Raw genomic sequence first — 17,607 nt, forward strand, 5'->3', positions numbered from 1 at the left:
AGATGCCTTAAACAGACATGTATAACTCGTTTTCTTTCCTTCATATTTGTGTTACTCACAGTTGTGGAGTTGCTTGGCCTCCTATGGTTTGGATGATATTATGCAATGGGTTTGCTCAAAATAAAATAACAAACCTTTACACATGCAACAAAGAAAAGAGGCCTTTACAATAGTCAAAACAAAGAGGCAAAACTCAAATAAAATAACAAATAACTTAGGTATTCTTTCTCTTTTTTTATTAAGGCTTGTATAACTTAGAGGGTAGTTGAACGGTTAAGAACTGTGCCTCGACGGCGTCTGTCTGTCACTTTTAGAGAAGGCGCCGTGAGAATTGTAGTGTTTTATACTCTGTTGACTACAGGCGGTGGCCTTTCTTATAAAAACAAAAATACTGGCACCTTCTGTTTGTCAGATGGAAACTTGTGGCCTCCAAATGGACACTGGGGGCCTCGGAGCAAACAGATAGTGCATTCATGAAAGCCTCTAGCTTCGTGAGAAGTCCTGCGACAAATAACGTGTCGAGGTAATGTTTGGTGTTGCTCGATGCTAATTAGCACGGAGAGCATTGCATAACGATGCGATGGCTAAGAAGCACACAGTTGTTTTGCAGACGTGTGTGAAAAAAAGCTCATGAATGCTGCCTTTTATGTGTCTGTGCCAGGGAGCTGTGTTGGCCACATGACCGTGTGACATGCCTGAGCTCTTTTTTCCTTTTAAATCAAACCCAAACTGCAACAATCCGCCCACCAGCCATCATACTTCTCCTAAGTGGAGAGTGGTGACTGAGCATGATTATGAATGTCACAGATGATATAATGGCAGCTGTTTCAGGAATGAGTGAAATATTTGTTTTGTTATTTGGGTCGACACTAGAACCGACCCTTGGCTTGTGCTGCCTTCGGAAATGTTGCATTGTTTTCTGACATGAACGGATCAGATATATTCCGTGAGGTTCTCTGATACTGTTTCTCTGACTCTTTTTTCTTCTTCTGTAGATCTTAAATTGATTTCTTGCTCAAAGAATGTTCTCAATTTTCTTTATAAGGAGCAGATTCCTAGCGTGGCCACATGTCTTATTTGTTGTTCAAGTCTGCATCTCATCACCGTCCCAGCAGCTGATGTGTCCTCAGATGTCCAAGAGCCAATGTGTTTGGTTGAATCACCTCATAGGAAAGTGAAGACACACACACACACACACACACACACACACACACCACACACACACACACACACACACACACAACACACACACACACACACACACACACACACACACACACACACACACACACACACACACACACACACACACACACACACACACACACACCACACACACACACACACACCACACACACACACACAATGACATCAACACTGCCGCTGCACAGATTAGCTGCTTAACCTACCTAAGTGTAAAGATGAACCATCTTTGGTCACCGCGGCGTCCACATAAATGATTGCACGGGGACAGCAAGGAACACAACTCTAAAACTCACACACACTGGTTCTTCGCAGCAGCCACCTCCGTATCTTGCTCATCTTCACATCGTTGATGAGTCACAGCAATGATTATCCAACGCTTGCTTCCAACAATGAGCTCAGTGTGTCTGTTTGAAACAAAACAGCGGTGACATGAAAGAGACATAAGAGACAGGGACGTGTCCACAGCTCTCTAGGTTGAAACATTGTGTCCCTTATCACACAGATGGACCGATATAACAGGATCATATCTCTGGTGTCTCATTGGGTGTGCCATATCGCTTTCCTGAGTAGTGTCTCGTCTCTGCAGATGTGGCTCCCTCTACTGCACCGGTGTAGCCATAGCACTGTCATGAAGTCATTTGTTTTTATTGCAGAGAGAATCTCAGTGTTATTAGATGTATATCCCCTCATGTACATACATATAGTGAGCCTGTGTACTGTCTTGGTTTTATGTTAAAAACTGTACATGTGATAAATGGCTGCTCTCTTCTTGTCTCTTTGATTCCTTTGTCATCTTTTCTCATCCCTTTTTTCCCCCTCAGTTTTTATTTCCTTCTTTTTTATAAAACTGTTATCCAGATTTGTTTTACTTTCGCCAACTTTTAGTTTGTGTATTGTTTCTAGCTCAAGCCACAGTTGAAGACTTCCAGATCCGACCACATGGCCTTTATGTCCACTCCTACAAGGCCCCCACCTTCTGCGACTACTGCGGGGAAATGCTATGGGGTCTCGTCCGGCAGGGGCTCAAATGCGAAGGTTAGACACACACACACACACACACACACACACACACACACACACACACACACACACACACACACACACACACACACACACACACACACACACACACACACGCACACACACAACATCTGTACAATACTCAGTGTAACTCAGGGAGAACAAGCAACTTATTTCCTACTGTATTCACACACACACACACACACACACACACACACACACACACACACACACACACACACACACACACACACACACACACACACACACACACACACACACACACACACACACACACACACACACACACACACACACACACACACACACACACACACATGCCATGTATACATCACTTCAGGGGACATTACATTGACTTACATACATTTCCTGGAGACTTATCCTAACCTTAACCATAACCAACACATGCCTAACCCTTACCCTTACCCTTAACCTAACCCTTACCCTCACCCTAATCCTAAACCTAACCAAGTCTTCACCCTAAAATTAAGGATTCCCCTCATGGGGACCTCCAATTTGTCCCCAGGGAGGCGAGTCCCCACACGTGACTGTGTAAACAGATTTAGGTCCCCACAAGTATAGTAATGCTAGGCCACACACACACACACACACACACAACACACACACATACGCGCGCACACACACACACACACACACACACACACACACACACACACACACACACACCACACACACACACACACACACACACACACACACACACACACACACACACACCACACACACACACACACACACACACACACACACCACAGATCTGACCTCAACAATGTATCAGGGAGATTTACGAGCAAACTAAAAATATGTGGCAATAGTTCCAGCGGCGCTCTTGACATTCCCACTGGAAATATTGCATCTCTGCTCGCCTTTAATTGAGTTGGATCAGATTTGAATGATTATTCTCTTTCATTTGATGTCATTAGGCTGCGTTTTTACTCTTCTTGTGTTAGTGACTGTTGTGTTTCTGTGTTTGAAGGATGTGGGCTAAACTACCACAAGCGCTGTGCCTTTAAGATCCCAAATAACTGTACGGGTGTCAGGAAGAGGAGATTGTCCAATGTCTCCCTGCCCGGACCCTCCCTCTCCGTGCCCCGACCCCCACCTGTTGAAAACACCGTGGTCGTCCTGGACGAGGTGAGTTCTGATTGGCGGTTGCTTGTCATTTGTTTGGATAGAACAGTCTTTAAAGAGGACTGTACAAAGTTGGAATGAGTATCTGCGTATTCTCTGACTGACAGGGGAACGAGATGATGATTTTTATTATCCTCACATATAAAATGAGCTGGCTGGAGTTAAAACATCCTAAACCAGACACGGAGCCAAGCAAATTGGCCAAGAATGTGAAGCAGTCAATCCACATGCTGCTCACAAGCTTTGTTTCATCTAGTAAACGTGTCTAAACTTATCAAATGTGCCCCTTTTGCATGCTGGAATCTCCTGATGCAGAACATTTCATTGAGTTGCACAGCGGTCTGTGAAGTGATCCTCAGCGAGGCCAGTTTTTGCATAATCCCGCACTGAAATATTCCTCTGTTGTCCGTGTCCTCACCATCAGGAAATGTAATTACGCTAATGACCTTACATTTTTAAGTTGATGTATCATGAAAATTAAGAAAGCTTCCTAACCATTTCTGTCAGGAACTTCCAGCTTGATGATTTAGTTACATCAAATCAGAACCAAATGTGGTCAAACCTGACAAATCTAATAACAATTTTCCAACACTGGGATCATGCTAACTACGCTGAGTCATGCTAACTCGATATGACCGATTCCTCTTTCCCTTTTCCATTCGTTTCCTTCTCTTCTTCAACTGCCATGTCTCTGGAAGTTTTTCCTTGTACGATGTGAGGGTCTAAGGACAGAGGGTGTCGTTTTTCTCATACTGATATTCTGAACAATCTGTGCTGTTGTATTAGCTGTAAAGTGTCTCTACTGTAGGCTATTTTTATTATATGTACAGCACTTTGGCTCGACCAAAAATCGTTTATAAATGTGCTATATAAATAAAACTTGATTTGATTTGATTTGATGTCACCATTCACTCTTTCTTTCCCTATCACTTGAATGCTCCCTCTGAGCCTTTTCTTCCTTTTGGCCATCATCCCTACATTTTTTCCCCCATCCTTCCAACCCCAGCAGCAGAGGTCCCATCAGGAGGCGGGGAAGCGGATCCTGTCGTGGAGCGGCCGGCCTATCTGGATGGAGAAGATGGTGCTGGGACGGGTTAAAGTCCCGCACACGTTCGCCATTCACACCTACACCCGTCCCACTATCTGCCAGTACTGCAAGCGCCTACTCAAGGGTCTCTTTCGCCAGGGCATGCAATGTAAAGGTATATACATGTAGAGAATTCGGTGCATTTTGGTGAGGCTTCTCCATAAATATCATATGTTTGAGTATTTTTTTGTATTTCATCTGCCAGACTGCAGGTTCAACTGCCATAAGCGATGTGCGTCAAAGGTACCTAGAGACTGTTTGGGGGAGGTGGACTTCAATGGAGGTAATTTCAACATCTAAGTTCAAAGTCATAGGGGTATCTCTTCATTATTTGCAATTTCAAATGTTGCCATATTTAACGTGTAGAGCCAGCCAGCCCCGGCCCGGACTCGGACACCACCATGGACACTATGGAGGTGGACAGTGGGGATATGGACGGGGGCAGAGGACTGGACGACCCAGAGGAGCCCTCCACCCCGGACGAGAGGATGTTCGACATGGACTCTCCATTATTGGATAGAGAGAAGGACGAGGAGCCCATCAAGACTATTAGGTAGGAAGATTTAAAGATGGGGTTCGGCAGTTTTTCTTTTTTTTGGCATCAATGGGCAAAATAAAACCACGCTCGCATATTGTAATACAAGCGGTCTGAGAGAAAACTATCTTTCTCCATCTCCTCGAGGTTCTGAAAATCCAGCCTGTGATGTGAGACCTTGGCCAATCACAGAGAGTGTTGTTTGGTCTAATCTGAGACGGATGTGATGTCACATTTTCTAGAGCAATCTGATTGAACAGCGAAAAATCGTGCAGGAAAAAACGTAAAGAGATTGGTGAAGCATTTCAGAGATTGAGACATAATGTTGCTAACCTTCTGCTAACCATCGCCAAATGAGGCTAAGTAGCTAGCTATAGCCTCAGGTCATATACAGTATATATTGGCATTTTTCCATTATTAAACAGCTCAATACAATTTGACAGGAAACAAGGGAAGAAATGCATCCAAGGTCAGCAGCCTGATTCGAACCGGAGACTTTGCGGTTATGTTTTAAACCACCAGGTCTAACTGCCCAATTCCTATGTTTATTCTACACCGGCAGCTTGCGTTTTATGTTTCCAGTAGTGCTGCAAACATAAAATGCATCACTTCCTGTGCAGGATCTCTGTCAGGAAACGACCTACCAGACGCTGGGTGCTTAGAAAAGCAAATATAAAAGTTTCATGAGCTGGCTACAAGTCAATTAAAATGTAACCGGTTACTGTTTTCAGTATGTTTAACAAATGAGTAATTGACATATTGATTCATGAAATTGTTCATTTTTTTTTTTTCTGCGTGTGTGTCTAGCCCTTCCACTAGCAGCAACATCCCTCTGATGCGGGTGGTCCAGTCCATCAAACACACCAAGAGGCGGAGCTCCACTGTGGTGAAGGAAGGCTGGATGGTTCATTATACGAGCAGGGACAACCTGGTAAGACTGATAGCCCCCAAAAGCCCAACAAAGGAGCCCAGTCTGAAATGGGCTGTGCTTAGCCTGTATGCTGGGGAAAACTCCTTCTCCAAAGCTGTTCACATGTGTTGAATTCAGCACAGAAGGTATTTTCCTCATGAAACTGAATTTTAAAAGTATGGTTATTATCGGTAGGTGATGCGGGTTTTGTCGTTTGGATTAACTTTGTGTCTCCCTTGAACAGAGGAAGAGACATTACTGGAGGCTGGAAGGCAAGAGTCTGAGTCTTTTCCAGAACGACACCGGAGCCAAGTTCTACAAAGTAAGCAGAAAACTGCCATGTTCTTGGAAAATAATATGTCGCCATCCACATCAAACACACAGAAGGATTTATTAAACTGTCAACAATTGGGCAGCTTAATGCAAAGTAATTCAATGAATAATCTTTTATAGCTCCACAGAAGTGTACCATTTAGGGTTGCACGATTTGGAAAAGATAACTAATTACGAATATATTTACTGATATTGCAATTGCGATATGACTTTTCGACATTAAAGGGAATTACCATTGTTGTAAGAAAACTCACATTATATTAGATATCTTTCTATTTAAAGAAAATGTTTTAATCCTTTTTATTTATCAACTTATTTCATGAACAGATGCATTTTGCTCAGAGTTCAAGCTCATATCTTTACATAAAGTAAAGGTATACGAGTGATGCATTTCCATATCTGTGTTTGAATATCGTCTGTCACACTCATGAGGGGTATGTAAATCCAGCCTAAGCAGTGGTCGCTGTGTGACTCAGTTGGGCTGCCGTGTTGCAACTGTAAACTACCCTGAGGTCAGTTGAAATTCCCCTGTGGTTTTACACCCTGCAGCCCGGTCTCTTCCTGCTTGAAGCAAAAGTGTCAAATCACCAACAGTCTGTCTTTAGCTAAAGCGTATCAAATGAGATAGGGACATTTGAAGGGGTTTTGATAGATATTCAACAATTTAACCTTAGGGATCCCCAAGTTTAAGTGGATTTACAGAAGAATTTTGATGCATAATTATTCTAGAACAATACGTTTTAGAGAGAAGTTGTAATCTTTTTTTATTCAAGTGGTGGCTGTGAGTAAAACACAGTAATTTCGATATGTAAAGCCCGTTGTGGACAGTGTGTGACACTTGCCCGCTCAGCGCCAGCACCGAAGTCAGTCATTACACCGCCGCAGGGGCTTAATAGCAGGTAATTACACACTGAGGACTGAGGGAGGCAACTGCAAGGTAAAGACTTCCACATGTGTGTCGGTGGCTGTGAGTGCAGGGTGGGGGATGTAATCATTTTTATTGTTCGTGTCGCCTTTGTGTGTTTTGAGAATTCGACACCTCCTTGATCTGTGGTCAGACTCACAGTGGGAGTGTAGGACGCAGAGTTTCCAGTGCGATAGTTCACTTATGAGTGTGTGTCAAACAGGTGGTTTTATGCACAGCTGTAGACATCTGTCACACTAACTCCCTTGAGAAAAACGGAATTCTCTTCAAATGTTTCTGTCGCACGCCTGCCCCTAAAGCCTCGGAGAGGAAACCTCATTGGGGAGCGACTCCTCAGGGTGTGTTCGCTGGCAGATTTATGTGGTTCTTTATTATCAACTCTGCTCCGTTTAAGACCTTCAGGGGGCTAATTGAAGGCTAGCTGTAAATGCCTTGTTTTTATGCTTCATAGTTGTTGTTCCTTGCTTGCCGCTGCAGAGATGTATCCAATGATGGATAAGATGAAGTAGAAAAAGCTTCTTTCTGGGGGTCTCTTCTTCCGAAAACCACAGATTCTCCATATGCTCGGCGTGCGCCCTGGAAGTCGTCTGTCCCGGGCATTTCCCCCTCAACTCCTCTGAAGTTTTTGTAGCCTGCTGCTCATCAGTGTGTGGCCGCTGTCCGCCCCTCTTTTCCATTATACCTCCAATCTGATTAGTGGTGGTCGCGTGGTGGCTTGCTTGCCAGGCATGGCAGCCATTTTCTCCATTTGGAAGCCATAACCGCTCCCCGTTTGAAGATGAGACCCCTGTACTTGTGGCTTTCTCTGGGGTGAGGGGGCTTCTCTCTGTCTCTGCCAGATTGAGTCCTGTCACACTCAAACATCCCCCCCCCACAGACACACACACACACACACACACACACACACACACACACACACACACACACACACACACACACACACACCCACCCCGCAGAGGAACGGTAGTTGCCGTGTCTTTCGTCTCCGTGGCTAGCGGTAGCGCCAGCGGCTCGTGCTCAGATGGGGCCCCTGGCTGGCCCTGCCTTGTAATCAGGGAACCAGAGCCGCCGCAGGGCCCCCGCTCACGTGACCCGGCCCCGCTAACCACAAGCACTTCATCTGATACTCTGTGGTGAGCCATGCGGAGGGGACAGCGTGTGCCTCTCTGAGCCCCCCATTGGCTGAGACGTCTCTGTGTTTTTAAATGTTTCGATCCTCCCTCCTCTCTTTGATTTGACAGTGAGTTTGAAGCATGGTTTGAAGGACAGGGGGGGGGGGGGACTTTTAAAGTGTGCAGCAACTGTTCTTTTCTTTATGTGCTCATAAGAGAGAGGAGAGTGAAGGAGAAAGTTAGAGCTGGGACTGTTTAACTCTATCAACACTGTGGAGACTTTTGGAGTGTGTGAGTGTTACTTCCTGTATTTTAGTTTATGTCATGTTTATGTGCGTTATACACATTTTTCTGCTTTAATTGTTTTTCAGTTTTCTTCTTTGATTGAGATAACGACCGTTGTAATTGTGTTAAAAATATTTACTGAATTGTTTTAAAGTCTGAGGAAACTTTTTTTGGCAGTAACTTTTCTGCAAATCCATTTTTTCTCATTTTTCGAATTTGCTATTTCTGTTTTGTTTTTATATTTATAATTAATGCTGAAACGTATGTAGATATATGGTTGGGCCATTATTGTTGAAGGGTGTTGCTTTTTGTACCAATTAATTGTTAATGCCGCAAGTTTATTGGTTGATTGTACTGATAACACTTAGTGTATAAAAAAAAAACAAAAAAACAAAAACTACTTTTTCGGGACCTTATTTATTTGAGAGAATCCTAATATAATATTTAGTTTTTTGTATGATCGCTTACTAGTTGTGATTTGTGTCCCTCCCCCCTCCCTCAGGAAATCCCTCTGTCGGAGATCCTGCAGGTGGAGCAGTGCAGAGACTACAGTAGCCTGGCCCAGGGCAGCAACCCTCACTGCTTCGAGGTCATCACAGCCACCATGGTGTACTACGTGGGGGAGAACAACTGCAGCCTCTACCACAGCCCCGCGCTGGCCGCCTCGGGGGTTGGGATGGACGTGGCTCAGGGCTGGGAGAAGGCCATCAGACAGGCCCTGATGCCCGTCACCCCCCAGCCCAGCGTGGCCAGTGCCGCGGGACAGGGCAAAGATCATAGTGAGTAGAGGAGATGGGAAAACTTAAAATAGAAAAAGGAAGTAGAAAAATATTGCTTATTTTTCTCTTTAAAATGCAATTTTTGGGGGAATTCAGGCAACCAATTGTATAAAAAAATCACTTTTTTAGGTGAAGATGTGTGGTGCTAACAATTATTCAAGTTTATAATTTTGTATTTAACCTTTTCAGCTAATAACAGTCCATCATGGGATAACAATAATCCATAATCAACTGTATAGTTTGTCAAAAAAATATCAATTCTAAAATTATTAGAGATTTGAAAGTACAAAAACTATGATGATGACTTTGAGAGATTTTGAAGTTTATAGGAATTAGAATTGCACACTGCTCTAAATCTCACAGATAAAGGGTCTTCTTGTTTATTTTAGCGGCCTCGAGCTGAAGCAATTTCATTTTTTACATACAATAAACAAGAAGAGCTTTTATCTGAGACTTCATAGATAGTAAAATACATTAGTAAGGAATGTTGTCAATGTTTAAATGTGAGCCTTGTATCAGACAAACATTTCCCCTGTCACATTTTGTTATTACTCAACCCGAAACTAAGTTTAAGTTAAGAAAGTCTGCCTTTTGCTTGTTATGCGTGGTTAAGATTTGACCTTAGAAAGAAGGTCCCTCTTTACACTATGTTGGCTCTAGTGGTCAAAAAGACAATAAGCGGGGAAACCCTTTATTAGTGTCTATAGGTTAAAGGAAGTGATGCCTCAAAGCAAGTCACTGTTTCAAGATGACATTTAGACTTGAGATTAAGCCTTTATCACTGTAGTCAGGAATGATTACATTATAGTAGATGAACAGGCAAATAAGATATTTTAATCTGCAAATATTTGTGTCATTATGTGGTAATTTGTCAATCAAATATCCATTAAAATGACATGTGTTGGGTGTAGCACTAGCTTAATGATCACAACATCTTGTTTTATACTTGCTCTTCTATTCACTGGCTAATATGCAGAATTAGCCCCTGCGGCGGTTTAAATTCCCAGTTATGAAAATGCATCGCATACTTGGACCATTCAGATACATTTTATAGCCAATTTATTGTGTAATAAAATGCTTCATTATGCACAGCTGTGACTTATTGCATGCAGGTGCGATAAGCCTACAAGTACAAAATGCTAGTATTTGAGCAATATCTCTTCGACTGCAATTAAAGATGGATGCTTTTGCTTTTGGTAAACTTATTGAATCCTGAGCCATCGTGTGTTTCCTCTCCAGAAGAGCTGTCCATCAGCATATCTGTGTCCAACTGCCAGGTCCAGGAGAATGTGGTGAGTTCTTTTTTCTCTGATAGACGCAACTTCCCCGCAAAGGCTGCACATGCACGCATTCATGAGCTATTAAAGTATCTGTTGTGGTAAAAATGAGTAATTGGTTCTTTACAAAAATGTCCAAGTGGAAGCTTTTATGCTGCATAATTGGGGAAGCTGCTGTCCCATTTGTTTTTGGTAAAGGGATATCGTTTCAGTTCCACTTCTGCATTATGTGAAAGATAAACGTGGCAATGCCAGCAAACTTCTTTTTTGGAAGAGTGGCTTTTCTTACGGCTTTTGATGATGTAATCATGCAATGAAAAACAGTAACAATGCAAATGTTCTCTTTGTAGGATATCGCTTCAGTGTACCAAATATTCTCTGATGAGGTGCTGGGATCCGGCCAGTTTGGCATCGTGTATGGAGGTGTGTTTCCTTTTTAATTTACTTTACTACACACCGCCCCGTACCACTCGGATTTGATATACTACTACTACTGTGAACTGAATTACATTTGTTTGATTTTGAAAGTTATTAATTTTACCATTATCTTTTAGGCAAACACAGAAAAAGCGGCAGAGATGTGGCCATCAAGGTTATTGACAAGATGAGATTTCCTACTAAGCAGGAGAGCCAGCTACGGAACGAGGTGGCCATATTACAGGTAATAATCAGCATCCGTCAAGCACACAATGAAATCAAATACTAGCGTCAATTGTCTTAACTGTTATACTCTCAATATTCCTGATAGATTTCCGGTATAGATCTCATGTCTTTCATGCATTCTTTTAGAATCTGCACCACCCGGGTATCGTGAACTTGGAGTGCATGTTCGAGACGCCGGAGCGAGTGTTCGTCGTCATGGAGAAGCTGCACGGCGACATGCTGGAGATGATTTTGTCCAGCGAGAAGAGCAAACTGCCGGAACGCGTCACCAAGTTCCTCGTCACGCAGGTCAGTGTTGCAATGCTCTTAACCCTACTTCTCTTTTGTCTTTTCATCCCCCCTCAAATCTTCAGTGCTCTTAGCTTGATGTTAATCTTTGGAAGCAGCTGATCAAAAATCAACTCTAAAGAATGTGTCATTTGCTATCAACGCTTTATACCCTCTTCCGTTACTTCTTGCTTCTGTTTCCTATTGTCTCGTAACTTTCCTCCCTTCTGTTTTTGGGGGGGGGGGGGGGGGGCGTGTTAGCCCTCTGCTGCAGCTCCAGTGCCTGTTTATTCTTGTGGTGTGCCGATTGGGGGGGGGGGGGTGAATTGTTTACGGGATTGGTCTCTGCATGGCATTACGGCCCCCTCCCCAGACCGTGGATTACAGCCTGCAGGGCTCCGGTGGCTTTGCGGCCTGATTAGAAGAGCAGCAGGCCCCTGGCTCTCCGCGGGTCCCAAAACAGGAGCAGGGGCCAATAGCGACGGGCCCATTAGCTGCGGCGGGGGCCCGGCTCTGATGTGGCCGGGGAGGACTTCTGTCAACGTCAGGGTCAGGACAGGGGGGCCAGGCGCACTGCGGTGTCTGGGACAGGGCCATGCAATGATGAGATGAGATCGTGTGTCTTTATTGTGAAGGCGCTGGTCAGGACGGAGTATTTTAGGGCATTTGTGTGCTTACACTGCTATTTTTCCATTTGGCAGCATTATACAAACATTACCCTGTTGATACCACACACTCCATGCATTCAAACATTTAGACCACAATGTTTATATTATTGGCATCTGGATTTTTTTTTTTAAAGCTAAATCTGTTATTTTCTCTCTTCTGCCTACAACAGATCCTGGTGGCCCTGAGACATCTGCACTTCAAAAATATTGTTCACTGTGACTTGAAGCCTGAGAACGTACTACTGGCCTCCGCAGAGCCCTTTCCTCAGGTACAAAAAAAGTGTTTTGTGCATCTATGTGTGTAGGGCATCCACCATTAGTCAACTTATTGGTCGGAGATTGCCATTTCAAATAATGACTTTTGATTAGATAAACCTTTATTGATCCTCAAAGGGAGATTCAGGTGTCTTATCAGCAACAGCAATAAGGGTAAACACAGGATAGGAAAGATAAGAATTCACAGAAGAATAACACTAATAATAAAAGTAAAGAAATGTAAGAATAAAAGTGTTAGAAAGATATGTACACAAGTCATTTAGGATAATTGATTATAGTCCCATACATTTGTCTTGCAAAATAGTCTGAGCTCTTAAATATTGAGATTTCTTGCTGTTTGCTATTAAATATCATATTAAAGTGATAAAACAATACATTTAAAGACAGCTCCTTGGACTTGGATCATTTGAAAGCCCTTTTTTGACTGTTGTTTGACATTTTATGGACCATACGGTTAATCTCTAGAAAATCCACAGCATGGCTGGTATGTCTGTATACACATGTGTCTATATGTTGATCATGTTGTTTCTCCCAGGTAAAGCTGTGTGACTTTGGCTTTGCCCGTATCATCGGTGAGAAGTCGTTCCGGCGCTCTGTGGTGGGCACTCCGGCGTACCTCGCTCCTGAGGTGCTGCGCAGCAAAGGCTACAACCGCTCCTTAGACATGTGGTCAGTGGGAGTCATCGTGTACGTCAGCTTAAGCGGGACGTTCCCTTTCAACGAGGATGAGGATATTAACGACCAGATCCAGAATGCTGCCTTCATGTACCCACCAACGCCATGGAAGGACATCTCTACAGAGGGTAAGAAGAAGACAGGACATGTGTCAGTTTGTTTGTTGTAGCTTGGCTGTAGTTCAATTGGTGTCAAAGTGTTACTCAGACAGTTAGCCTCAGAGCTCCCACCCTAAATGTCTGGGTCCTCTGAACTTTGCTCTCACTTTTTTTCTGTCTGCGGTTGCAATGAGTCACTCTCAAACCTCCCCAACTGTAGCTCCTCCCACATACAGTGTGAAATATATTTATGAAAAGGTCAAAAAAAAGTGTTGATGCTAATGTTTCGTAAGCTAACTTCAGTAAAATGTTGTTATCTTTTGCTGTAGACGGATGAAATGTGTCCTTTCCCTCACATCCTTAAGTACGCTGTTGGTATGAGATGATATGTCTTCTAAGTTCAGTTTGTTGATACATTCTCTATTCCCCTCACAGCCACAGATCTGATCAACAATCTCCTCCAAGTCAAGATGAGGAAGAGGTACAGCGTGGACAAGTGTCTCAGCCATCCCTGGTTACAGGTGACTTTTTACCTTATTCTCTTTGATGCTTTAACCCAGGTGCGTCAAACTCAATTTCATCGCGGGCCACATTCGCATAAAGGTTGCACTCAAAGGGCCGGTTGTAACTATATAAAATAAATATATAATATATATATAAAATAATGTATTATATTACATTATTGCCTCTGAATTGGATTATTATCAGATAGGATAATAAGTTAGTAATTAACTACGTCTGAAAGCAGAAGTCCAGGGCAAATAATTGCAAGTCTCTTCAGTGTGCATGTCACAAAACGAGATGCATTGTGGGACATGTAGTTTATGGGCATATTATAAACATATCATAAACGTATTATATTATTTGCAAGCTCTTGCGGGCCACATAAAATGAAGTCGCGGGCCGGATTTGGCCCCCGGGCCTTGAGTTTGACACCCCTGCTTTAACCCATATCACACTTCTCAGTTGAATCAGAACACACAGACAAGACACTCATGCTGTTGCAGCGTGACTTACACTTTCAGAAGGATATTTTCTGATAATCGTCACGTTTGAATGTTTTCTTGTGTATCAACAGTCCACATATAGCTCTCTCTACGTCTGTAGTTATAGTGTTATTGACTTCATTGCAACATTAGACTTCCTGCTTCACACCCCCTCAGAATCATGTGAGGTTCAAACACCTATAGCATGATTAGCCCCAAATATATAATCAGATAAATAATAATAATAGGAGTTTTAATACTTTGATGATTGATACAAACGAAAAACTAACAAAATAATAAAAGGTATTATTATTATGATAATAATAAACTTAGCTTAAAATAAATCTTAAAAAGGAAAATTCACATTTGGCCCTGATCCTCTTCCGTACACTATAGATAAAAACATACACAGAAATAAAATCTTATAAAACGAATGTCCATCCCTGAAACACAGACACACTGTTCATAGGGAGGCGTGTGGCGTAGTGGGTTGTCCGTAGGTGTTCGGATCAGGGGGTCACAGGTTCATGCAGTCAGCATGTCGTTGTGTCCCTGGGCAAGACACTTCACCCCAAATTGCTCCTGTGGGGATTGCCCACAGTATTGAGTATGTAAGTCGCATTGGATAAAAGCGTCTAACAAGTAACATGTATTAAACATAAGTCTTGACAAGCCTCTGGAGGAAAATACTCAGGAACACTTAGATTAAGAGCTGCTGCCTCTCTCCTCAGGACTATCAGACCTGGCTGGACCTCAGGGAGTTTGAGACGCGGCGAGGCGAGCGCTACATCACCCACGAGAGCGACGACACGCGCTGGGAGGAGTTCGGCGACGAGCACTGTCTCCTGTACCCCAAACACTTCATCATGGCTCCCAACCTGGACGACATGGAGGAGGACCCCTAGTGGCTCACAGGACACCACATGTGTTTAAAAAGGACAAGGTTTGTCACAGGGACTTTTTCAAGAAGCAATGGGAGCGACAGATTTTTCCCTCCAGGACTGTTTTGACATGAAAACAGAGAGGAAGCCGATCAGGTGGAGAATCGCTCTCCGGAGGCTTTAAGAGCGGGAAAAAACCCGACAGAATTTGTAGCATGATGCGCCGCTACGAGCAGTATGCAGGTGGAGATGCAACAGAAACGCATTGAGAAACTGTGTGGAGATAACAGTGTTTGCACAAAATCTAAAAACATTCCATGGATTTCCTAGTTTCTTTTTGAAGAACAATCGCAAAACAAGGTGAACGTAATAGTTTAGTTAGTGTACAAAACATTTTGGAGTAATAATATGACTGTTCTTTATGTGAGAGAAGAGGTCTGACAGCGCTTACCCCAGGAGTAAAGTGCACTTTCCACAAGGGATTTACAGTCCGAGAATTGAAAACATTTTTTATTCTCATTTCCCAACCGTTTGTGAGACTGGCCTTTTGCTTGAAACTGGAACAATCACATGTTTGTATGTTTTTTTAATGTATTTCATAATTGTGGTCGATTTTTGCACTATATTACCAATTGAACCGCAATATTTGCTGCGGTGTTTTGCGAAGCCAATCGAGGTGCAAAGTTTAAACCAGCAGGAAGTTGATGCAACTCGCTCCAATTGGCTGCTCCTCCATCCTTTATTTTAGAGCTGCAACTAATCATTAAGTTGAATCCTCAGATTATTTTCCACAGAAATCCATCACAAATGTGGTCGAGAAAATGTCCGACAGTCAATCCTAATTTCCTAAAAAGTCAGAGGTAATGTTTGTTCTTTCAGTCAAAACCAAGAATATTGTTTAATATGATATTAAACAGAGTAAAGCGGTAAATCTCCATTTATGAGAAGCTAAAAACGGTATTTTCTGCAGATTTTGCACGTCAATTAACTACATTGAGTTTAAGAATCCGTCGATTGACTTATCGTTGCAGCTTTTATTTATTTTTACAGCGAGCTAGCAGCTAATGGCGGCCGTGTTTGATCAACTTTCCCCTGGAGTTGGTGACCAACAGAACCTGACCAAACATGTTCAATCATTTCAACATTTCCAAACCTTTTTCTAAAGCTTCACGAAATCCTCAAGTCACTGAATTGTCAGTAAAATGCAATAATGGAGCCATTTTATCCTATTCATCATAAGGCGGAAGCAGCATGGACTCTATGTTAGAGCATCATGTCTCTGTGTATATCTGTACTGTCGCAGTATTGTTAAATGTGACTCTGGAATATGTGTGTGTGATGCTCTTTAGGTATCTGAAGTGTTGCGTCGCCAACTGAACTTTCACACAGAACAAAATGTTGGCGTTCATTATGTTGTCTGGACCAATCAATAGCCCTTTGGTCTGGACTGAGGACACTCTTACACTTTGGTTCACATGGGAGTTTATTGAACTACAGTTTTGTAGTTTGCTCTGTTGGTGTGTTTTGGGAGTACGTTCCTGTTTTCCTGTTGTCCTCTTGCTGTCTTTGTTGCCGCTGGATTGGCAGGTGTCATTGTTTTGTATATTTCAGTAAATACCAATGGAATAAAAAACCCAACTTCCCAACTGAAGAAAGTTTTGTTCCACCTTGAAAGGTCTTTATGTTCCCTCTGCTGACTTAAACAATAGATTTAGTTTTTCCATGACTCTGCGGCATAAGTAGTCACAACTTGTAGTTTAGTGTATATTGCATCACTGTGTGTGTGTGTGTGTGTGTGTGTGTGTGTGTGTGTGTGTGTGTGTGTGTGTGTGTGTGTGTGTGTGTGTGTGTGTGTGTGTGTGTGTGTGTGTGTGTGTGTTGTGGTCTAACATGTCAAATCCCATTCCCAGCAGCTGGATGTGATTGTTGCACCACACCGAGCAGTTAGCAGAGCCAGTCGCTCACCACAAGAGAGTAATGACACAGTAAAAGAGGGTGGTGGTAGGGGGGGGGGGGGGGGTTCGTGGAACACTTTGAAATCCTTATTATGAAGCCCCTTCCAGTATCAGGAATAACATGTCTTATTCCTGCACTGTTCTTCAGAATGTGACTATTGTTTCAGGGTAGAGAAGGGACAACTTTCATTCACTCACCAAATGAACTGTGCTTGAGTCCAGTGTTGGAAAGTAACCGAGTACATTCACTTCAGAATAACTATGAGCTAGGTGTGCTTCACTTGAGCGTTTCCATTTTCTGCCACAGGGATATATTTGTATTGCACCATATTCATTTGACACTTGTAGTAACTACTTTCTTTTAAACATAAATATTAATAATGTGTTTGTATAATATATATATAATACTAGTATACTTAGTACAAAATGTAATCCAGATTGACAAATAACATTTAAAAAACAGAATAATAATATATAATAATATGCAACACTTTTC

At 42.7% G+C, this 17,607-nt stretch overlaps 1 protein-coding gene across 2 annotated transcripts in view; it reads left to right on the forward strand.

Annotated features, from left to right (window-relative positions):
* prkd3 (protein kinase D3) overlaps positions 1–16,814 on the forward strand; it is a 44,269-nt gene extending 27,455 nt beyond the window's left edge. Inside the window, exons 4-19 of one of the 2 annotated variants that reach the window (XM_034111482.1) lie at positions 2,110–2,241; positions 3,245–3,402; positions 4,406–4,601; positions 4,692–4,769; positions 4,853–5,039; positions 5,829–5,952; positions 6,176–6,253; positions 9,089–9,365; positions 10,605–10,657; positions 10,993–11,065; positions 11,197–11,303; positions 11,432–11,593; positions 12,411–12,509; positions 13,052–13,319; positions 13,725–13,810; positions 15,007–16,814. In XM_034111482.1, coding sequence (XP_033967373.1) covers positions 2,110–2,241; positions 3,245–3,402; positions 4,406–4,601; positions 4,692–4,769; positions 4,853–5,039; positions 5,829–5,952; positions 6,176–6,253; positions 9,089–9,365; positions 10,605–10,657; positions 10,993–11,065; positions 11,197–11,303; positions 11,432–11,593; positions 12,411–12,509; positions 13,052–13,319; positions 13,725–13,810; positions 15,007–15,180 — 2,252 coding nt within the window. In that variant the 3' untranslated portion in view covers positions 15,181–16,814. The remainder of the gene's footprint in view (positions 1–2,109; positions 2,242–3,244; positions 3,403–4,405; positions 4,602–4,691; positions 4,770–4,852; positions 5,040–5,828; positions 5,953–6,175; positions 6,254–9,088; positions 9,366–10,604; positions 10,658–10,992; positions 11,066–11,196; positions 11,304–11,431; positions 11,594–12,410; positions 12,510–13,051; positions 13,320–13,724; positions 13,811–15,006) is intronic. The other variant, XM_034111483.1, reaches the window with a different exon arrangement.
* Positions 16,815–17,607: the final 793 nt, after the last annotated feature.

This window comes from Pseudochaenichthys georgianus, chromosome 22 (assembly GCF_902827115.2).
Source record: "Pseudochaenichthys georgianus chromosome 22, fPseGeo1.2, whole genome shotgun sequence".
Classification (NCBI taxonomy): Eukaryota; Metazoa; Chordata; class Actinopteri; order Perciformes; family Channichthyidae; genus Pseudochaenichthys; species Pseudochaenichthys georgianus.